The following is a 24,303-nucleotide window of genomic DNA, read 5'->3' as shown; positions in this document are numbered from 1 at the left end:
TGGATATAGTTGGATTTGTGTCTCTAGCGGTTTATTTTGCACTTCAGCACTTTTACTCAGCTTTATCATTTGTTAGTTTGACCTTTCCCTGACGCCTCAGCCGGCCTGCGAATATGCTGAGTCTGGCCCGATAAATCAAGACACAACTGAATTTTTTTTCGTTTTTTGTTTTTTTACATTTCTTGTGTTCACAATTCATACACACGCTTCGAAGGCACAGTAGTTTATTTGCATTGTTTATGAAACACAGGAAATGTTACATTGCTCTTTCTTCAGCTCCACTTGATCCCTTAATGCGCTAATTGAAGATTAGCATGAGTTCGAGTTCCGCTCCACTACCGCTAAGGTGAAGTGTATCAACTCAATGTACTAACTGTCAGTAACTGCTAGCACTGTTCCACAGACACGTGTTTAAAGTGACCGATGATCATAAACGCACCACACACACATACGCGCGCGCACACTCCAAAGATGACGTATGAATTTGTCCTGTAAGTCTGCAGTCACTCCCATCGTGTCCGGAGAGTACAGTCAGCATCGGGACAGAGCGGCCATGGCATCCCGGGTGTCGTTCACCCAGCTGCTATCCCAACCAGTCGATATCATGTGATGTTGATGTTTACGTTTTACTGGGCATGCCCCATTGACTATTCTGTTTGATTATAGCGACGCATGTAGACAGGAGATTGGAATATTCCTTTCCATGTATACCATTGTTTTTGGAAAAGTCAGAGGAAAGATTCCATTCGGAAAGAGGAAAAACTCATCATGTAAACATGGCTATTGTCTCTTGTGCAGGGGTGTCAAACTCCTGCCATGGAGGGCTGCCGGGACACTGCAGATTTCCTTTTCAGCCGGTCACTAAAGCAGATGATTTTAATGATCAACACCCCGTTCAGTTCGAGAAAAGGAGCTCATCAACTAGATCAACTGCCGGAGGAACAGGTTGGAGCGAAAACCTGCAGTCTTGGTCCTCCACGGCACGCGTTTTAGATGTGCTCTAGCAAGTGGATCCGAGAGAAAACTGGAACGATGTTTCCTTTGCACGATTACCTGCTGCATGGAACTGGTAATAATGAGACATTTTCTTTGGAAAGAGCAGCTCTCTTCTTCTGCACAGTCTTTTATTTGTAAATAATAAAAATGAACTCTTGAATATAAAACATACACATCAGTAGAGCCACATCTGTTATACAAACAAGAACTGTTGCAGTGAATACTTCTCCGTCTTTCGTCTAGCATCGTGGTTTGGGGGATCGGGGGAGCCATGGGCTGTAAACAATCAGTATTTATCAAGTAATACTGACAAAGGAAAGGGCAGGCGGCCACACTGCCAAGAGTTTCAACACAAACATCAGCAACATAGGTCTGCAAAGTCTCATTCTTCGTTGGTTCTAGATGTCCAGTCCCGACCTACAGAAATAAACAAGAGGGGGGAGCTTGTGGAAAAAAAAAACAAAAAACAATGCTTCAGCTGTTTCTGCTTTTTTTGGGAAAAGAAAAATAATAGGGCCTCCGAGCGCCCCCCTGTGGCTCAAAACCGCTCAGCAGCTAGAGCTCAACAAAAGCATGACAATTCCATTCAAAGCAAAAAAAATAAAAATAAAAAAAACACAAGAATATGTGTGTCACTGATGTTTGTCTTGTCCATCACCTCTCCTGATTTTCTATGTACAAGGTGTGCAGATACACTCATTTATATATTCATAAATATCTCTATCTTTATCATTTATTTCAACTCATAACGTATAGCTCTTTGACACACATTCTCTATCTCCGTCTGGAGCCTGGCAAACTGACGCACAACTGACACTACAATTCCATCCTGGTGATCAGCTGGGGCTAGCGTTTGCTCCGTACTACAGCAAAGGGCAAAAAGGAACAATTCTCCATATGAATATTGAGACCCAAAATGGAAGGTGAGGTGAGGCCGGGGGGGGGGTCACACCACCCCATCGGTCGGGGTGTGAGGGTCGACTTGGCGATTTCTCAGTTTGTATTCATATTCAGTACAAGCAAACTGTACAAGAACATGCAACGTACAAGCCGGCCTAAACGCATTTGGAACTAGCACACATTGTAGCGTCTTTCTTTTTTGTCTTTTTTTTTTTTTTTTTCAAGATTTGTTCATTTCTTTTGTCGTTGAGTTAAAAAAAAAACAAAAGCAGCAAAAATATAACTAAAAGTAAATGAAAGTAAAAGACGTGCATGCAGCTTGGGGGTCGGGACAGGGTGTCCCCCGGGTGGTCGGGTAATTTTGACATGACAGCAGCCGCTATTTGATAGCAAGAACGCTAAATAAAAATTCTAAATAAAATAATCCAGGGGTGTCCTAACTTTTCATCAAAGGTTACCTACTTAAAAATGATGGATGGGACACAAGCAAAAACAGCTTAAAATATTATTAAATATTATTATTAGTATCAACTTTTCCTTCCTAAATAAAGTTATTCTGTTGTTTTCTTTTCAAATGTTCTAACATTTGTTATTTTTCTGGGAATGACTTTATTCCCGTAATATTTTGACTTTATTCTCATTTGTCCCAATCTAATTTTCCAAAATTTGCAACTTTATTCTTTTTTTTATCATAATAGCACCACTTTAGAAAATAACAGTTTTTCTATATTTCAACCTTATGATTCTTAAAATAAAATGTCTTTTCTAAGAATTTCTCATGAAATTATGACTTCTTCCATGCAAGAATTTCTATCGTGTTATATTATGGCTATTCTAGTTGGACTTTTTGGTAAAATTACTGCTGTTTTGTTTCAATTTTTGCATTTTTTTTCTAGTTTAACTGTATTTTTTTTTAATGTGCTGGGGGCCAGTTAAAAAACCAACGTTACACTTTGGACACCCCTGCAGTAATCCCTCATTCATGGCGATTATTTGCTTCTAGACCTGACCGTCATACGTGATAAGGGTCATAGTTAGAGCATAGAAAACAAGTTTATGATCTTTTAAATTCGATTTTTAAATAACATAAGTAGAAATAAAAATTGAAAATAAGATGAAATGTGTTTGCAAGTCTGATGCTCGTGTGTTTCATGGAATGTTACAGTAACATTACTGACACCTAGTAACCAGTGTAGATTACTACATATCATAAGGTCTTTTGAATGCTTTATATATGTATTTTACTGCATTTTTATGCTTGAAAATGCTACATTTTGGCGTAAATATGAAGATTTTTTTTTTTTTTTACTAATAATAGGCCGTATTCAAACGCAAAACAGCATGATTCATTATTCAATATATACCATATTTTCCGGACTACAAGTCACACTTTTTTTCATAGGTTGGCTGTTCCTGCAACTTATGTATGTTTTTTTTCTACCTAATTATGCATTTTTGGACTTGTGCGACTTATACTCCGGAGCGACTTATACTCCAGAAAATACGGTATTTTTGAAAACCCGTGATAGTGAAGCCATGAAATCCATGGTGCAAAGTTATGAGGGATTACTGTAAAGTATAAAAAGCACATACATTTGGTGTTTTTGTTCACAAAAAGATCCAAACCTTTGCTTTCTCTGTCTTGTGCTTGCGTTCATATCTCACAACAAGGCAAGCAATCAGAATGTGCGTGTGTGTGTGTCTAACTTAAAAAAGGTTTATCAAAGCATGCCAGGCAGCCCCTCGTGCTCAGCTACACTTGGCAATTCCAATGGAGATTTCAAGCAGGCATTGGTCTGCATGGAGGTGTATCAGTTTGACCCTTTAGGAACTCCAACTCAGAGCACTCCTAGCTACCAGGTGCAGGTGACGTTGATCAGATGCACAAATGTAAAAATAAAAAAAAAAGATACATGAAAGAAATCCAATACAGAGAAACGATCATGAAGGTGGGGCAGCTCAGGAACAAAAACGAGAAAGCTTGCAAAACAAAAGGCTCAAATAGAGAAAGAATCGAAGGTGTGAGAAATGATTGTCAGACTCCTTTGAAGCGTTGATTGGCTAGTTCTATCTCTCCTTCTCTCGTTCACTGTCTCTCTGTCTGGCTTTTATTGTTTGACCAACATCATCTTCTTATACTTGGGTACTTCAGGTACTTCCTCTATTTTGTCACTGAAGGGATTTTGGAGGGTCCGTGTCATCGCGGTCACTAGGACCGAACACCAGGGGGTGGTCCTGAGCTGTCCAATGATGTCTGAGACGCCAGTAGTGTAAGCGGAGCTAGAGTCGGATCCACCAATGAGGAAGGTGGAAAGAGTTTGTACCATCCGATGACCGTGCTTGAGAGATCCAAATCCTCCAGTAAGATCTGTGCTACACCCATAAAACATTTGTGGTCCAACCGTCCATAGTCGCCCCACACTATCACCTACAAGAGAGAAGGGCAGGGTCATGAATGTGGCGTTAAAGGCAAAAGTACCCAAATGCAACATTGATTGATTAATCAACTAATCAGAAGGTCTTTAGTCAAACACAGGCAGGTAGAACAAAGAAAAGAAAAAGGAGGTCCTCAACAGGCGGTCTGGATTAAGACCCAAACACAAGCAACTGGCCACTTCAGCATTTACTGTTGTCTTTTTGGGGATTCCGATCCGATACTGATCATTTGAAATGGTTATAGATGAAATGATCCAATGGTTCTAGATCAATAGTCATATTTATCTCGAGTGTAAACAAAAAAAGAGGGCATGAAGATAAGCACCATAGAAAATGGATGGATGGCATTAAAACATTAGTAGTTTAAAATATCTGTATTTAATTTTATTTAATAAATATTTTATATTTAAATAAATAATATAATATATATATTATATATAATAATAAATATAAATATTTTTATTTGTTATATTTATAAAAAAAATTCAGACTATCAGAAAATTACATAAATATTTTAATGTAGTTTTGTTGATGTTTTACATTAAAGTCTAATATAGTTGCTCTTTTTAATATTGTGCTCTGAAAGGTAATTTAACTAAAAAGAAAATACGTCTATAAAAGGGCGTCACACCATGGCAAAATGATCATGGCACAATGTGGGTCCCAGGATGAGACCAGTTGAGAACCACTGCCTTAAAGTATTCTTAAAACATAAAATCATTTTCAATGCATTTCTAATCCAATAATAACTTTTTTAAATCACACACAATAGTAATGATTAGAGATGTACAGACATCACTTAATGTAACTGCTATTAGTAAAGACCAGATCCTAAGGCCCCCAAATTGGACCCCCTCAAAGCCTTGACTGCCCATTTTATCCATCATTTATAATTATTTAGCATTATTTTATGCATGTGTGGCTGCAGCGAGGAGACCCGAGTTCAATTCCACCCTCGGCCATCTCTGGGTGGAGTTTGCATGTTTCTCCGGGTACTCCAGTTTCCTCCCACATTCACACACAGGTCACACAGGAGGTAAATACACAATACTTCGACACAAAAAAATCCGACCTCTTAAGAAAAACACATTTCTGAAAGAAACTACAACTTTTTTGTATTAATACCATTATTATCCACTTTTGGTATGTCTGTCATACACGGACAAACACACACACGGGAGATTACCTGAAGCACCTTGCCCTGAGGACTCTCTTCAAAGAGCAGATGCTGCTGGTACAGAGGCTCCAGGGTCTTTCGTGCAATCTTGGTTTTCTTTTTGGCTTTACAATTTCCATTATCCAGGAGGTACACCTTGACGTAGGGAGCTGCGAATGCAGTGATGGCGTTAAAGGGATTATACAATTAGGCACTAAAGGGGTGAAAGAATGGAAAACCCACTTTGGGTATTGTGATGTGTAAAGTGAGGGAGATGCAAAAAGGAAGAAATGACAAAGGAAATTTGTTACCTGGGAGGGATTTGGAACCCGGTTTGGAGGTAAGGCCTCGTGCCCTGATCACCTCCACCTCCAACTGGCCTTTCTTATCCATCAAACCAATTTGAACATCGCCTGTATATGAGGGAAAATCACACAAAAAAATCAGGTGAAGTACAGTTGCAAGTATTTAGATGTAATTATCATATCATGCTTAATATTTAATAGATGACCTATTCCAGGGGTGTCCAAAGTGCAGCCCACAGGCCATTTGTGGTGTGCGGGTTTTTGTATTGGGTCAAGGCACATGTAATTTAACAAAAAACTAAAAAACAAAACCCCAAAAAATAATAATAACAATAAAAATGGAAAGAATCAACAGTACTTTTATGAGAATAGAATAAAAATATGAATTTTTAAAGTCATTTTAGTTGCATAAAGCTGAAATATCATCATTACAAAAACAAAACAACTAATACGATATTAGGTTTGGGGAAAAGTTAAAATTAATATTACAAGAATTCAATTCAGAAGTCAAAGTACTAAGACAAAATAGTAGTATTCTAGAAAGTCACAATTGTACGCGAATACATTTAATCAACTAATGTAATTAGTTGATTGATAATAGTAGTAGTAGTAGTAGTAGTAGTAGCAGTAGTACATTTGAAATATTAAAGAAAAAAATATTATAAGAGACAAGCAAACCAAAATAAATGTGTAATTTTTTGAAAATTAGGTTGGGGAAAGTATGGGAATAAAGTGAAATATTCATAATATTAGTCATAATAATAATAAAAAAATAATAATTAAAAATAAATAAATAAAAATAATAAATAATAATAAAACAAATAAATGTAAATAACAAAAATAAAAATAATAATAATTAAAAATAAATAAATAAAAATAATAAATAATAATAAAATAAATAAATGTAAATAACAAAAATAAAAAATAATAATATATAAATAATACAATTATAAATAATTAAATAATAATAAAAGTAATAATATTAGTAGAAAAATTTGATTTAGGAAGAAAGTTGAAATAGTTTGAAAAATAAAATATAAACAGCAAAAATTGGAAAAAAGAGCAAAAAGCTGAGATGCATTTTATTCTTTATTCTTCATATATAAGTGTATAACCTCTTAGCTGTGAGCTGTTAGCATCTATGAGTCAACACTCACCCATTGCAGGTGTTGCCAGTGTTTGGCGGCCCACCAGCTGACCGGGGCCTAAGCCATCCAGAAAGTCACTGAACTGGCTGTCGGCACCCAACCTCATCCCTGAGAAGATCAAACTGGAACACACACCCACACACAATAAGAGACACGGAAACCCAGTACGGTACATCACACTCATAGTTGCCCATCCACAGCTGCAAGGATTCTTGTACACACAAAACGGTACCCCATCTTGTCTAAATAATTAGCCACCTCTTCTGTTCTCCAAACCTGAAGATAGCGTATATTGCATAGGATGGAACTAGCTAGCATGTACTTACTTTCCCTCAGAGCTGTAGCTGTTCATGCTGCCATCAGTAGATTCTCTACTGGCCTGTCGGTTCATGGCTGACCCCCCTCGTGGGTACTCCACCGCTCTGCCTGTCTCCACGCTCCTTTGGATGCTGCTGCTTCCGGCCTTCGACGCCTTCTTACCTGCTGAGGATTCTGTGGCAAACAAGATATTTCAGTTTTGGGTTTGATCTTGCTCAAACTGTTTCGCTGAGGATATTATCAGTTATCAGACATGACATGACATTTTTCAAATTTGTGTAGATTTCAAAGAGTGTCTGACAAGCTTGATAGCATCACAATACATGTGAACAAATCATCCTTAGCATGTGAATTGGAAACATGTCACTGTGACGAGTCCCCATTACCATGGGATATTTAGTTCTATGTTTAAAAGGTCATATTTCAGGGTAAATAGAAATCATGCAATGATCATCCAAACAAAGATGAGGGATTCAGATCTTTCGAAAAACTCGCTGTTAAAAGTTCAAATCAGATATTCCACCACTAGTGAATAAACAGGAAAGGCCAACAATGCAGATGTCTAACTAGTGATTTTTCTGCCTTCTTTAAGAACTGAACCACATTCAATACTGCATTTAAGATTACTGGGAAGTCAGCTTACAAGAGACCTCAAATGAAAGCACAGTCAATAGCAACCTTGGTTAGCATACGCCCCGGTTAGTGTGGTTTTTGGTTAACATCAAATATTTTCTTTCACCACAATTTTGCCTCAGATTGTGTACATTTTCCAGTTAACGTACAATATGGTGCATGTCGTGGCATGTCGTTAACTCATTCACTGTCTTTTCAAAAAGTAACATTTGCTATCGACGGATGAGGTACATTATTTTAAAAAAAAAAACCCAAAAAACCTTAAAAAGATTTAATAAGCTTTGCTTCTTCCTACTCCTTTTGGACATGTGGAACTGGGAACTGATTATGCATGTTCAAATGAAATAAAACCATTACCATTACCATTACCATTACCATTACATAGTACCTACTAAATGAAAGATTAAATTCTCTTCTTTAGTCAAGTTTGTTTCTACCTTTTTTTTTCATTCTTTAGTAACTAGTGGTAGAACATAAGTAAGTTCAACAAAAAATTTAGCTTTTTGTGAAAAGATACATTTTGTATAACGTCACTTTGACGCAAATTTAGCCCCCATGCCTTTTAATTTCCTGCTTGCTGTGGGGGATTTATTACATTGAAAGGATGCACTTTTGCCACCTTGTGACCGTTTCTATGGCTTATATCCACACACTAAACATGGTCTCTTCTATCGTGTAGTTGCATCATCACCTTTTCTTGCACACACACGCCCAAACGGATCCCAAAACGCCCTTTGGGCTCAGGCATGGGTTTGAAAAAAAAAAACATATATTTGAACATTTACCAGAAAATGTACGCAAACTGAAGCAACATCTTATTTTTGAGGTTCTGAGGTTCCACTTTACAGATGAATAATGAATATATCGTCTTTTAGTGTATCTAGTACATCTGACTTTCAACAATGTTGGGGTGCATAGATTTGCCCCAAATTCATATGAAAGAACTCAAGAGTTCATCCAGTTTCACTTTTCCTAGTTAGAGGTCTGAAATATTCCAACTTCCGAGCTTCTTTAAAAGCAGCAGTCATAGATGGAGGAGGGCGGGGATCGGAGCGTGCTGGAGACAGAGGTCAAGAGGGGGCTGGGGGTACCAGGAACTTACCCTATAACTACTTTTCCTCTCTGTCATGATCTATGAGTTGTGTTCTACTTCCAAAGTACATTACCAACTACCAACTTATATCAAAATAATTACCTATTGATGCACATAACTTGTATGTATAGGTACTGCGTATGACTAAATCTATGCTTAAACTTAATCCTAATATGTAGATTATTGGTCTGTTTATAATGACAATGATAATGACTATCTTTGGTCTGTTTCTGTCCATTCTACACTGTCTTTCTATCGGTTTACCTTTCTGTCTCTCTGCTGCCTTACCCGCCGCCTCTGAAATAACACACATAACAACAAAAACAATGAAAAACAACAAACACCAAAGCACTGGAAACACAGATAAAACGTCTTTGCATGTGTAATAATCTTACACATACGTACTGTACACATGACCTTAAAGACGAGGTCACAACCGGTCCTAAGCTAAGCAACGTGACGTTTGTGTCCTGATTGTGGAGCCGTAGACTGGCCGCACAGTTTCTTTGTCATGTCAAAAGACCTTTACGGGTGCTTCCGGTTTTTTTTTTCAGGTTGCAAGACAAACTTATGCACTTTGTACGTCTTTGTGCATCGTCTGTACATCCAAAGTGTGTCTTATGTTCAACTATGTAACAACTATGTTCTCCGCGAACAAAACGGTTTGGACAACGGCAAAAATCCCACGGCCAATAAATCGTATTTATGGTTGTGACCCGGGCTTTAATATCTCTATGTGACTGACAATGGAAGATGCAATAGAAGTGCTCTATTGATGTATAACTGCTTCGCACTTTGGGAAAATATACCAAAATTAGGTGGAAACTAGGGTTGGGTGATATATTTGATGTACCGGTATACCGGTATAAATTCTTCCAATGATGAGAAAATTACTTAGACCGGAAGAAAAGGAAGGTTTTACAGTGTCCAGTGACAGTGGGTTTTTTTTAACGTTGCTCGTCTTAGCCGTAAATACACATTCTCCAGACATGGAACATACTTATATATAGTAACGTGCCCAACACTGGACTCCTTCATAGAGGACTCCTATCAACTGAACACCCCCCTACGAAGGTGCTCCAAGTTTCTCCCAGATGACACATCTTCTACAGAGCTGCTCCATTCAGGAGTGGTGGCAAGATCCTTGAGGACCTTTTTTACTGGGCCTGCCTCCTAATGCTCACTTCCTGGAAGAGCCTTGTGCTAAACAAGGCTACTTCTTTACTGTATTGATAATTAATGGGGGCACGTTCACAACTACCAAACGTTAGAAGATGTAAAACAAGAACTAACACTCATTGTTTTGTAGTTAATAGTGAAGGAAGATTAGTAAGGACATCTTCTAGGTTAGTGGCCCATAATAGGCGGAGATTGATTTGTTTGTATCCTGCCCCCAATAATAAATGAGCCTTTAATTAATTGAAAAATGTCTTTCTGGACCTTTAAGATTTATATTGGATTTGCTGACAGATGGATGAAATGATGCCAAACACATTACGAGGGAATATCAACAATGTATTAAACAATTATTAGTACATTGCAATTCCGTACTACATAGAATACTGTGTTCTTTTTAAAACTCCACCGAGAAATATTATGTGTCGTAGTGATTCCTTCTTACCGTCCTGGATTTTTTAAAGATCATATCTGACCTGTCTGGCTGAGCTGCGAGGTACTCCGACTGCGTCTCGATGTCAGGATGGGAACAACACGTTGGCTGAGGCTCGAGCGACGCTTTTTGATCCCGTTTCCCAAACTCCCGAGGGCGGTGTCGGATTGGCTGCCATCTGCGTGCTCCATGCCGTAGATCTCGCCGCTCACACTGGTGCTCTTCATTATGTGGCGGCCCGTCGCACGCATGGCTCGACTAATCATTCATTTTCACAAAATCAATACCGTTATTTCATATCGCTCCAATATCGATCCAGTCACACAGGAGGGTCTTTGTAAGAGAGACACCTAACTGCTTGAAAACAGTATTTGCGATACAGTAAATGTGATGTACGCACCTGAAACGTCCTCGGGGTCTCTCCGACTGGATGGACATGTAGCTGGTGCTACTGATGCGAGAGGCACTGCTGGTTCGAGAGATGGCTGACACGTCGCTGACATCACTGTCTGAAGACTTATGGGAAGCATTCTCGCTGCTCGTCCTGTGGTCCTTGTAGAGCTGCAGGAAACAAGCAATTACAGATTAGCAGTGTTGGGAAAATGACTTTAATTATACAGTGATGCCTTCTTTATTGCGATTAATTGATTAATTTCTCATAAATCTAAAATTTTTTTTTAGAAAACAAATATTTTTGTAGTGACATAGAAAACCTAAAAAAACGGTCTTCTAAATACATTTAAAAAATTACTCTAGAGACCTCTAGACATTAAATAACACCCCTATAGTCACCTTTGTACTCGCAGTAACCAATATAGTAGACATAATTAGAAACAACAAGCAATTTAAGACATAAATAATTTGAATAATAAAGAATTTGAAACTGACCTCCCGTTTGCTCTTGAGAGCTCTATCCAGGTCCTGCTGGCTGGAGGTACTGGCAGCTGACATCCGGTTAGAATGAACCCTCATCTGGAGTTGACGGACGCGCTCCTCTGCTACCAGGGCTGGAAAAAAGACAACATTAAAAAAAAAAAATGTTTCATATACCACAAAGAGAATGAAGTGTAGTAGCCAGTACGGGTGTGACAAGACATGAGTCCACGAAATGAGATGGTACACAAGATTAGGTCTAGTGAGTCCGATTGTGTTCTTAATGTCTTTTTATCACAAAAATCCTTGTTAGCAGCTTGCTAATACATAGAAACAAATTCTGTTGCCCGTCTTTGATGTAACCAGTTGACTCTATCCATCGCATCCTTCCATCATGGTTGACTATGGTCTGTTCTATTGTTATTATATGTACTAACACAGTATTTCCTATTATGACTGAAAAATCCAATCTGAGCATTACGGTCTTTTTTGATTGACGAATGTTGAGGCTATAACTTGACACACTTTTCTCTTCTCCTTCTGGGATTCAGTGCTCGAGGTTGACTCTGTAGTTTTTCATGGAATAAATGAACAAATAAGCCATTTTTGTGCCATTTCCAGCCTGAAAATACGGCACCTTTCTTTTTTTAACTCTAAAAAGTCTTCACCCTGAGACATATGTACATCGTGGTCCAATGAACACGTACCTTGCTCTACACTGTTGCTCTTGGGGGGAAGCTGGGGGAGCTGCCTCACTTTGCGAGCCGACGAAGACGTCACTGAGGTTAGAGATGTACCTTGATGGTGACCCCTGGTATTACGTACGAAGGGAACAGACAGACCAAGAGATCATGTAAGAAGAAGACAAAATATGGAGAGACGATTGAATCAAACATATTCACGGAGTAAAGCTGTATTTCAACTACATTGATTGTAAAGAGCACACAAAACAATTCTGTACATATACCCAAAACATCTCTCTGTCACACACACACACACACACTCCCAAGGACCTGTGGGTGAAAACTGAAATACAGCACATCCCTGTATATTTTGATGTAGCATCCCTGCAAGTTCACTGATTTTTGGTCCAAATAGTAATATTAATTAATAGTAATAATAACAATTTATTGCAATAAAATCTCCAAAAGCACAAAACACATCAAATTCATCCTAAATCGGGAATACAGTAATTCCGTGACATGACACACTAGAAATGCTTTTATTGTAGGTTTGAGTGATCCCACAACAGGCACAATAATCCCTAATATAATTATTCAAGGCCAAGCTAACACACACTGGATCTTATTGTGTCTACTATATTGGGAAACAGGAGTGTAAAGGTGACTATAGGGGTGTTATTTCATGTCTAGTGAGCTCTAATCATGTTCAAGTGTATTTGGAAAGTGGTAAACAGGTTATCTGTGCCTTGTTTTCTCTCACAATGAGTGTAAAGGTGACTATAGGGATGTTATTTCCTCTCTAGAGGGCTTTAATGATGGTTTAGAAGGTCGCAAAAAGAGGTTTAGAAAAAAATTCTATTCATAAATAAGTAATCCTACTTCACAAAAGATTTGTGTGGAATGAATTAACCGAGATGAACAAAGGATACTATAATTCCAAACAGTGTGTGAAAAAAATGACCTTTTACGGGCATACGTATCAATGACTGATTTTGATGAATGGAACCTGTACGAAAAGTGGGGATCTACTGTATTTGAAGTCAGCCTGAATATTGAACACACAGTATTTTTAACACAAAGCAGTAGTGGAAAAACTATCTGCAACAGTTCAACATATGAAACACTGAGCAAATAGCTCCTGTTATTACATCCATTCAGGTGACACATAAAGTACTTGCTCACACAACACATACGCAATAAACACACCAACTAAATGACACGCCTTGGGGCAGACATGTTTCACAAAAATAACAAATGACACACAGTAAAAGGCAGTGTGCATATTTCTGGTAGTATCCACAATAAATAAAACAAGTATCACTGGGGATGGAGGGAGGAATCCCTTTCCCGAAAGGTCACAGGAGCCCCTTAAGATGAAACGTGGATTTACTCACATATGACTCTGTGGCTGTGCACAGACAGCAGGCAAAAATAACAGAAAACAAATGAATGACACAGAACTCAAATAACGAAACAAGAAATTTGACATGTCGCACACTAAAGGATGTTTACTGTTCTGTTCAATCAAGATGGCTGGCAAGGGTGACCAAAGTACAGCTTTACGGCCCACAGCTATTTTTTTTATTGCACTCTAAAATTCAAACAACAATTGAACAAACAAATGAAAACAGCACACACGTCTTACTTTAGAATTTTTTTACATTTTAGAATGTGCTGACAACTGATTAAAACAAAAGTAAATGTCCCGTACGTCACACTTTGAACACCCCTGTGTTATTATATTAATAGAAAAGTACAAATATTAGGAGAATTAAGTCATAATGTTATGAGAAAAAAAATAAAAAATACTTTTTAAAATAAACAGCAAAAAAGTATAATATACACAGAAAAAGTTCATACATTTTTTTCTTTAAATCTGTGCATATACAGTATACATGGGTTGGTTTAGCATGGTGCATGGTGCATGGTGCATGGTGCATGGTGCATGGTGCATGGTGCATGGCTGCTATTTGACATGTGCTGAGCGTTCAGTACATGCCTTACCTGTTGTTGTCAGAGAGATTCCTGCCACGTGTCTGACATTCAGGCGTATCCAAGGTCTGAGGCTGCCTGGAGGATGACGGTGGAGACCAGACCAGAAAAAAAGATGGATAGATGTTGGATGAGAATGTACAAAAAAGCAAGATGGAGGACAAAGATGGAGGATATACTGTGATGTCATTGAGCTTACATTTTCACAATGTAGAAAAAGTAACATGTTGTGATGGCTATGATGAAAAATTAAATATGTATGTTTGTGCAGATTCCTGAACAAAATATTTTTGCTTTTCAAGTTCCACAGACTCAAAAAAGGTTAAGAACGACACACACACACACACACACACGCGACTAAGAGTTCTAAGCACTAGATGGTGAAAAACGGGGTTTAAAGCACATAGAAGCTGCATCTACAATTCCCATAAGAATTGTTCCCACTGCAAGAAGCAACAAGGCAAGCTCTGGACCAAAAGCAGTCCAAACTACCACAAGTTCAGAAGGAGCACAGCCTGAAGGTCAACAAGGGAGGAAACAATACAAAACCAGCGAGACAAAACGTCAACACTATACTGACAACCAGCAACACAAACCATCGCTACAAATCTAAGCAAAGAGAGGAGAAACAAGCCTGGAAGCAAAAGCCTCACACAATGTGAGTGACAAATTGTGGACAACTTGTCTTTTATTGGGACAAGTTCCACTTTGTGGGCCACAGTCACTCTCACTGTGTGAAAGATATTCAAAACCGCAAAGTACCAGCAATGGAAGCTAAGTGACGGATAGATACCCAAGAAGGGCATCATTGTGCAATTTCATTCTATTTGTTCAAGTTCGCAGCAACAGGTGCCCTACAGGAGATCTCCACGGCTAATTTTGCAGGGAATTAAGTTTCATTGGCTGTAGCTTCATATGTAAAATAAACTCAATTACAGTAAATGAGCATATTTATTCTTAACCTGTGAGCGTGTGAGTGAGTGTGATTTACATTTAAGTGGTTCCAGACCAGACCGTGATTGCCGAATTTCTGCAAAGTAGGATTCCTTATTTATAAATTGAATTTAGTTGTAGTTAGAGCTTAGAAACCTGTTTTAAAAACGTTTTTTTAAATATTAGGAGAGCCCTCAACATGAAATAACACCCCTATAGTCACCCTTACACTTGTATTACCCAATATAGCTTTACATCATAACAGGAAATGAGACCTTTAAGACATAAATAACGAGCGCTGTCAAATTATTATGATTTTTAATCAGCCTTATCACAGTTTTCTAACTAATTAATCCTGACTAATCACCATTCGGAACTATGTCTGAAGTGTGGTCATATTTACAGTTTGAATCCACTTTAACTGCGTTATTATGGGCAATGGGGGTTGCATTCAAAGACACTACGTAGCTTAATTTGAATTCACATTTCCATCCTTAAATTCAGCAAATTTTACTTCCGCATTAGGAGTTGCAAAATGAGTTCTAAGAATATCCACTTTTTTTTTAAATTCATTTTTCTTTCTATTTATTTAGACCACACATATATATGCATAATAAAGACATTTTGTGGTGTTCGGCATTTTGTCTGTGGTTGCTATTGTCACGTCAATGTAACATTACTGACACCTCGTTAAATAGTGCATACCATCATGTCTTTAAAATGTCTTAGCAACGCTTAATTTCAACAAAAGTTGCATAAAATTAGCCTAGCCAGCCATATTCAACCACAAAACAGTGATGATTTATTAATATATAAATATAAATTAACTGAAATTTGAAGAGTGGAGTGGGGCTGGACGGGTTGAGCGTCACCGATTACATCTTTGAGACTCCATTATGCAAGGGGCCTTGGAAAAGAACTACGTAAATATTGGGATTTTTCTTTTATGGGCCCCCCATGGAGTGTCTGTAACATAACAACCGAACCGAAGAAGTTGTGGATCGGCTTTAGAAAATGGAAACATAAATAAAAAAGAAAGTAATAAATTCATTGCCAGGCTTTGCCTAAAAACTCAATTGACCCCATTTGATCAGGATTCGACACAGATGTCTGTAGTAGGGACGTCACAGTTTAGGTCACAAGTCAAACTGAACAGAATCAAGAGAGTGCAGGTCATGGCTCCACACAAGGGTACCTGTCATCTTCAGGGGAGGCATGTTGGATAAAAATCCTGGGACTGGGAGGACGTCTCCAGGGCAAGGAATGGGACAATGATTTTCTATTGTGCACAAGGAAAAATAACTTCATTGAAAAAAAAAAAACTTAACTAATGTCCAGTAATTTGAGGAGGAAATCTCCAAAACACACCATACACCATACACCACAATATGCAGTACCTTGTCTACTATGCTGGTATATTTTATCTGATCATGTTTACCAAATTCACAAGAATATTAAAAAGGAAATCAGCAAATTATCTACTCAAATGTTGTGTACTCATTTCAATAAAATAAAAATGCTTTTGGGGAAAATTGTAATGCTAAATATAAGACAGCACAGTAAAGTGTACAAATAAAATAAAACTGCAGTGCTTTATTTCCACCACTTGAGGGCGACATCGACTGTTATATTTCCTATAATAATGATGATGTGCATCATCTTCCATGTATTATATTTACATTAGGGCTGTCAAATGTCACAGTTTGCAAATAAATACATTAATCATGATTAATCTCCACTTGCAACTATGTCTAAAATACGCCCATGTTTTCAGTATTCTATGAAAAGAAAGCTAAATGGGAAAAGTCTATGACAAGTGACAAGTGTATATATACAGCGGTATGAGCAATGAGACGTTGCGTTCAAAGACACTACATCATTGAAGTTGAAAAAAAATGTTTTGAGTGCATTTTCTGGGATTTATGATCATACTCAAATGCTGCTCAGAAAATGCTGCTTAAACGCCGCGAGTTAGAAGTGCTTACACTTTCAGATTATCAAACTATTATTATTATTATTAATAAAATGAACTATTATTAAAATTAACATATTAAAAATATTAAATGATTAAGTCATTATTAAATTATTAAATGTAATTATTATTTTAAAAAATCTAATAAAATAATAATAATTTAACTTAATTTAACAGCTCTTTTATACTGTAGACCATGGGCGTCAGTGATGCAATTTAGTTATGGATACAAGACACAGGCAACATTAAGTCTTTAGGACAGAAATGGACAGCTAGTTGTACTAATCCTTCCCACCAAGCAGACAATTGAGACTGGTTATGATAAAGGAGGGGGAAAGACAACTGAGATGCTGACAAGTTAGTAAAGATCCAGGATTAACGTCACCGATCATTGAAGAAATACAAACATCTTAAAGTCTAAATGCATGCAATTTATATGTGGGTAGAAAGGGAGAAGAGGTGTTCAGTGGGCGCCTGGGAGGAGGGGGGTGGGAGGTTTGATTGTGGGGCTAAATATTGTGGGGAGAAGGGCAAGGGAGCATCACTGAAGGCAGGGGAGGAAGAGGATTACGGCAGCACTGCAGGAGGGGGTGGGGGGGGGATACAAAGCATGGTACCTTTCCAACTCGGGTGAGGGGGCATGACTATCTGGAGTCAGACAGTTGGTGCTAGCACTCCTAACCCTGTCCAGGGAAGCTTGAAGATCACTAGGGGCATCACAGCACAACATGTGGAGGAGGAGGAGGAGGATGGAGAGGAGAGACAGGGGGGGGAGAGGTCAACCACAGAGAAAAACAATGGACAAACACAAAAACACACTTCAAACAAATGTCTGGTTGGATTCCCAAAATGTTATGTCAGGAAAAATGATGTGGATGGATGGAAGATGTGTACTGTATGTCTTTAGCATGTACAGTTGGGAATACATGTATATGAACACGTATATGAACACGTCACACACGGTTTCGTTTGAAGCATACCCTTTTTTTCTTACCTTTTCATGTTGTTGTGGGCATTGTTGAATAAAAGTGGCATCTTGGTTGGGAGTGTTTTATAGTGCCTAGTTGATGTCCTAAATTAAACATGCACGCCAGAGACAGAAGCAACAAAACGGACACGATTGCAAGACAGGGGAAGAAAAAAGAAATTGGTTGTGCTGACAAAAGACAGTGGAGTTCCACAGGGCAAATAAAGTGGCAAGTTTAACAGTGATTTTATGCAGTGGAGTATCTTGTGGTGTAGAAGACAACTATGATGAATGATGAATTTCCACAGTATGGTCTTTTGCAAAAATCACAGTCTAAGCTTGCATGTTATTCCTTTAAGGGGTTATAAATCCAAATATGCATGATGCCAGATGCCTTTTTTGAGCCAGGAATCAAAAAACTTGTTCCCAAGCAATGTGGTTTGACATATGCTTGTACCATTGTCATCAGCAGTGGCGGTTCTAGCTTCAGTGGCGCCCTGTGCCAGACCTTTGATTCCCTCCTCCCCCCCAAACACAAAAAATCAATTTATTGCCACATCAAATGTTGATTTTATTCGATATTTACCATCATCTCCCACACCACACGCTGCTTATGCTGCCCTGCCCTTTTTCAGATTCTATCTGCGGTCAGTACAACAAAGCGGAGCACTAATTCCCTATAGTTCAACATATGCAACCACTGAAAAACCTGTATTTTATTTGTTTACTTCCGGCTAAGGCACATCCTACCGCTTCATCAATGCTAAATTTCGGGATGTTGTGATCGCACTGATTGCAAATTCAACAGATTCCTACAGTTTCTCGCACATTGTCCAATCGTCACAACTTCCCTGCACATTTTGGTCACCGCCCATCAAGTTTGTCAGAGTCAAAGTCAGCTCTTTAACTATGTCCTTATTTAAATTGACAGAGATGTTGACTTGTGACAACGATGGCTCGTCGTCTCTCATTGCTTTGATTTGATCTACTTCATGTGTGCAGGATGGAGGATGCCATCCGACACGTATCCTGACCTGATGAGCAAATAAGCGCTGAGCAGTGCGGTGCCACCAAGAGAACGCCCATAGTGGCCCATAGCTAGAACCGCCACTCGTTATTAGAGACACAAAGTGCAACTTACCTTTTTGACTGTGAGAATAGGAAGGACCACACCGACAATAAGCATGCTAAAACATTATTACAGTCCGGTTCAAATGTTTGTTTTACTAACTTACTAGCTTTTAGTCAGTATAGTTACTCCAGACCCCATTCACTGTGCAATATCTGATAAACCTCCATGTGCAATATTATGGGCTCTAATGCAATATACTAAGTTCTATGTGAAGTATTTCCATAATGCCTCATATTAACTCTCTAACAGGATCTCAGTGTATAGACTGGTCATACGTATATCTCATCTGGTTTCATATTATCTACATACTGTATTGTATATAACTCTGGGAAAAACTGTTGATTTCTGTTAATACTTGGGCTGTTTATATTGTTTATTTTTCTATATTGTGTATTTTGTACTGCTTAACTGACTCTGTACTCTTGCTGCTGTGCAATACAAATTTCCCCACTGAGGGACGAATAAAGGCATATCTTAATCTTAATCTTTGCTGCTTCAGTGTTTGTTTGTGAATTATATCCACTGTAGTTGTAATGACCAGTGAGAAATAAACAACGTTGGTATTCCTGAGAAAACCACCAAGTTTTTTTAAGGTCACACTATATTTGCTTCCTTGGGTTATTAATTCGTTCCAAAATGTCCAACAAAAACTGACATGCTAAAATATCAACCCATTTTAACAGTAGGAAATACTTTAAATTCAATAAATCAGCTACAGACATCTAATAATATTAATACAACATACATTCATTCATTCATTTTCTACCGCTTATCCTCACGAGGGTTGCGGGCGTGCTGGAGCCTATCCCAGCTGTCTTCGGACAAGAGGCGGGGTACACCCTGGACTGGTGACCAGCCAATCACAGGGCACATATAGACAAACAACCATTCACACTCACATTCATACCTATGGTGACAATTTGGAGTCGCTAATTAACCTAGCATGTTTTTGGAATGTGGGAGGAAACCGGAGTACCCGGAGAAAACCCACGCATTCACAGGGAGAACATGCAAACTCCACACAGAGATGCCTGAGGGTGGAATCAAACTCGGGTCTTCTAGCCTGTGGCCTGTGCGCTAACCACTCGACCGCCGTGCAGCCACACATGCAGAAAATAATGCTAAATAATTATAAATGATGGATAAAATGGGCAGTCAAGGCTTTGAGAGGGTCCATTTTGGGGGCCTTAGGATCGATCTTGGATGGTTGCTTGGACCTTGGATTGGTCGCCAGCCAATCACAGGACACGATACAATGTTTTAATGCCATTTTCTGATATGTGAGGTACTTTTTTATACAAATATTTTTATAATATATTTTAAATAATAGCCCACATTTTCTACAAGTCATACTTTTTATCATGGTTTGACTGGTCCTGGGACTTATACTCCAGAGCAACATAGTCCAGAAAATACAGTATTTTCCTAACCCGCTATTTCAGATTCACAGCTATAAGACATATTTTTCACCCATAATAGTTAAAAAATATGAATTTCAATCACAAGGCACTGGCACTAAATACCATCCACGCACAGTTTTGAGGAGTTCACACCCAGAACAACAATTGAACACCAACAAACTAAACAACAATTGAACCAAACAACAATAAGTATGATGTGATTGGCCGAGTTACCTGGAGCGGATGCATTCAGCACTTTTGCCTCGCATTGATTGGTGAATCATGATGACTTCGCTGTAGTAACCATGGTGATGCATGACAAGAGGAAAATCAACAACAATTCCCCAAAACAGGAGAGCAAAGGGTGAAGAGAGTGAATTGGAACGAGAGGATGTTGTGCACAAACACACGCTCAAAAACAGCTAATCACTACTCCACCGAACCCTGTTCAAGAGCCAAAGATGCCAACCGTAAAAAGGCAACATTTCTGAACAGAAGCGCAAAGAAACAACAAGTATTTCATTTGACAGATTGAAGTTTCACCAACAATGACAGCAGACATTCAAAAACACACACACACACACGCGCACATATCAATTTGATATCACTTTCCAGCAGTGCATACAATTGAGCAGTCAGTATGGCTCCACGTAATAAGACAAGACTAAGATGGCATACCTGTCATCCAGGTACTCCTCATCCTTGTGGTGACTTCTAGCAGAGTCGTAGTAGCGGGTGGGAGAGCGGGAACGCATGGAGTGTGAAATCTCCTCGTCTAGACTCCTGACAAAGGAAGACAAGTTCAAAATAAAGACTTAAAGTACTTACAGTATGTCACAGTCGTGTCGTAGCAGTATGGCTGGAAATTCTTGACCGGGTTCATTTGGCTCCGGATGTAAAAGCAGAACTGGCAGGACAACGAGTTTTAGAGTAGTTGGCCATTTCATCAGTAGATGGCCTGTTTGTTAGCGTCCAACAATCGTCCTCTGTCTCAATCTATCATCTATTATAGCTTTTTCCTTTCATAAATATTGAACTGATATGTACTCTGTATGCTTGATGGAAACATGTCTGAATAGTAGTGTTTTAAATGCAACACTAATAAGATAGTTGACCTTGGTATTTCCACGTAAGAGCAAAGTGATGACCTGAACAGTTCATAATGGTTATATCTCACCAAATATACCGTATTTTCTGGACTATAAGTCGCTCCAGAGTATAAGTCGCACAAGGCCAAAAATGCATAGTTAGGTAGAAAAAAACATACATAAGTCGCATTTTTTGCGGGTAATTTATTTTCCAAACTACTTGACCAAAACAGACATTACGTCCTCTTGGAAGGCAAGTTCTAACATTAATAAAAGAATAGATAACAGGCTGAATAAGTGTAAGATATGCTAGCACAATGGTTATTCAGCTACACAAAAAAATAAACATGAACAGAAAAAGCGTCCAGTTTATGTAACATAAACAGTTTTCATTTATAAGTCGCTCTGGAGTATAAGTCGCAGGAACAGCCAACCTGTGAAAAAAAGTGTGACTTGTAGTCCGGAAAATACGGTATATATTGATTAATGAATCATGCTGTTTTGCGTTTGAATACGGCCCATTGTTAGTCATAAAAAATCTTCATATTTATGCCAAAATTTTGCATTTTTAAGCATAAAAATGCAGTAAAATTGTTTGAGGTTTTTTTTTTTTTTTTTTTATGTTTTTATTTTTATTTTAAAATTTTTTTTTTGTTTTTTTTTTTGTCTTGTACTGAAGTACAAGGTGATATGAGCATCCAATGACATAATGGGTACCATAGTAAGTGTCAATATAGTGATATATATAGCACATCAGTCTTCATCCTTGTATTTAGCAAACATCAACTGCTTGTATTGTTTCTTGAATTGGCTCATCGTTGTGCATTGTTTGATTTCCTTACTCAATCCATTCCATAGTTTCATTCCACATGGCTTTTTAATGTAGTCCTAGCATAGAAGCATATAAAATGTGACATTCTGTGAATACATCCTGGCTGAGTTCTGACTGGAGTTTGGCTGCCTACTTTGGTTGAGACGTGACAGAAACTTGCAAAAAACCAATGCAATAAACTGTCACATCTGAGAATCCTTCTCTAATGTCGCAAACAAGCTCACACATGAGTATCCTTAGAGGCCAACCCCGTGTTCTGCAGGTATTTAATAACATAATAATGTGGTTTTCTCTGAAAGGAAACCACGCAATTGTCAGCCTTAGTCAGCCTGTGAATGTTTCACCCCACCTTCGTATGTCGACGTGCAGGTCAGTGAGTGACTGACTAATTAGTGTGATGCTTTTATTAATGTCAAACATCATTATTGCCTCTTTGCATGCAGCAATTTGTTACCTTCTAGTCCAAGCCCTCACCTCTGTGCAGGGACATTGGCCGGCCTGGACCGAATGCATCCTTGCTCCTCACGGTGCGGGGAGACTGAGCGAGAACGTATATGATGTGAGGTTGTCCTCTGGCGCTTGGGCACCTCCAAGGTGGTTGTGGGCTCCCGTTGTCGCTCCCTGCCACGCCCCTCTGCTGCTAGGTGCCAGTAAACACACACACACACACACAAGGTGAATAAAAAGGCCAAAGACTGTGGTGCTTGGAGCCAAGTCCTATCTTAGACTACTCGGAATTAGGATCCCTGGCCATTACACCTATAGAACATTGGGGAGGTGGTGCAATTACACATGTGTGACTTATTGTGTTATTTTTGTTTGCACCGAAGTGAAGGAGGTGTAAATGTCAAACTAGTTCACTGTGTACATGCAAAGCTTCCTCAAGGAACCTGATTGTATGTACAGTACAATACAGTAATGTCAAAATTTTCATGGTCCTCTCAATTACTCACATTTTTTGCACTTTGAGAGAGGATCCACTGCACTCATAAAACATGTTTTGATATAAAATGCATTATCTAAAGCAAACTGCATATTTAACAACTAAAACAGGCCTTGGTTACAGAAAAGAAATATTGACTAAAAAGGAAGAGTGCTATTTTTAAAATATATGAAATACACATTTCTTTGTTGTTGCAACAGAACATTCTCTCAAGATAAAAATAGAAATAAAGACAATGATAAGCCTTGAAGGGATCTGTACAGCCTTGCTGGGCTTTGTTTTGATCCCAAGGTCCCTGGCTTCATTTCCAACAGTGCAGTCCTTCAAAGCTTACACTGGCCCGCTAGTTTCTCTTTGAGTAGTACCACCATGTTTTACTTTGCCATTTATACCTACCCAGACACACCAGATGGTTTGCTTTACTAAATTATTGTTTCATCAACCTATCTGGGAAAGAGTTGATCGAAGCTCTATCAAAGAACAGGAACTTTCGGAAAAAGTCAGAAGTGACAGAATTCTGTCACATATGATACGTCAATCAGATAAATAACTCATTATTTTCTTGTTTAGCCAGTATGTACAGTGGAACCTTGGTTAGTGGTCATTACTAACCAGAAGGTTCGATAAAACCCAAAAGGTACGCTAACCGAGTCCATACATCAAACAAACAAAACAAACAATTGTATTGACAGTTGTATCAGCATGAAGCTGGGCAAAAAAAGATTGCAAAGTTCTTGTCAATCAGCGTGCCTTCTAATGTTGATTTATTCCTACCTTCTATAACTGAAGCAATTGTGTTGCTTCAAGTGAGTTTTTTTGTCAGGTAATGTTTTTTCTCCACTAAAGGACTCAAAGTCATGTTATAGAAGTTGAATATAAGTAATATATTTAATA

At 38.4% G+C, this 24,303-nt stretch overlaps 1 protein-coding gene across 30 annotated transcripts in view; it reads right to left on the bottom strand.

Moving 5' to 3' along the window:
* Positions 1 to 1,107: 1,107 nt before the first annotated feature.
* Positions 1,108 to 24,303, bottom strand: part of rims1a (regulating synaptic membrane exocytosis 1a) — a 64,025-nt gene continuing 40,829 nt past the window's right edge. For 7 of the 30 annotated variants that reach the window (XM_058049354.2, XM_058049379.2, XM_058049395.2 and 4 more), the window contains 17 exons: positions 22,941 to 23,106; positions 21,225 to 21,329; positions 20,781 to 20,840; positions 18,042 to 18,119; positions 17,665 to 17,754; positions 16,271 to 16,354; positions 14,155 to 14,220; positions 12,175 to 12,278; positions 11,483 to 11,601; positions 10,995 to 11,155; positions 10,638 to 10,852; positions 9,250 to 9,282; positions 7,268 to 7,433; positions 6,951 to 7,063; positions 5,800 to 5,901; positions 5,519 to 5,658; positions 1,108 to 4,324 (listed from right to left, as the gene is read on the bottom strand). In XM_058049354.2, coding sequence (XP_057905337.2) covers positions 4,106 to 4,324; positions 5,519 to 5,658; positions 5,800 to 5,901; positions 6,951 to 7,063; positions 7,268 to 7,433; positions 9,250 to 9,282; positions 10,638 to 10,852; positions 10,995 to 11,155; positions 11,483 to 11,601; positions 12,175 to 12,278; positions 14,155 to 14,220; positions 16,271 to 16,354; positions 17,665 to 17,754; positions 18,042 to 18,119; positions 20,781 to 20,840; positions 21,225 to 21,329; positions 22,941 to 23,106 — 2,021 coding nt within the window. In that variant the 3' untranslated portion in view covers positions 1,108 to 4,105. Of the gene's footprint in view, positions 4,325 to 5,518; positions 5,659 to 5,799; positions 5,902 to 6,950; positions 7,064 to 7,267; positions 7,434 to 9,249; positions 9,283 to 10,637; positions 10,853 to 10,994; positions 11,156 to 11,482; positions 11,602 to 12,174; positions 12,279 to 14,154; positions 14,221 to 16,270; positions 16,355 to 17,664; positions 17,755 to 18,041; positions 18,120 to 20,780; positions 20,841 to 21,224; positions 21,330 to 22,920; positions 23,107 to 24,303 lie in introns of all 30 variants that reach the window. The other 23 variants (XM_058049370.2, XM_078793850.1, XM_078793852.1 and 20 more) reach the window with 13 other exon arrangements.

The sequence above is a fragment of the Doryrhamphus excisus genome, linkage group LG10 (assembly GCF_037039965.1).
Source record: "Doryrhamphus excisus strain RoL-2023G ecotype Guam linkage group LG10, RoL_Dexc_Guam_v1.1, whole genome shotgun sequence".
NCBI classification, from domain to species: domain Eukaryota; kingdom Metazoa; phylum Chordata; class Actinopteri; order Syngnathiformes; family Syngnathidae; genus Doryrhamphus; species Doryrhamphus excisus.
This window is presented reverse-complemented; position numbering and strand designations above follow the sequence as displayed.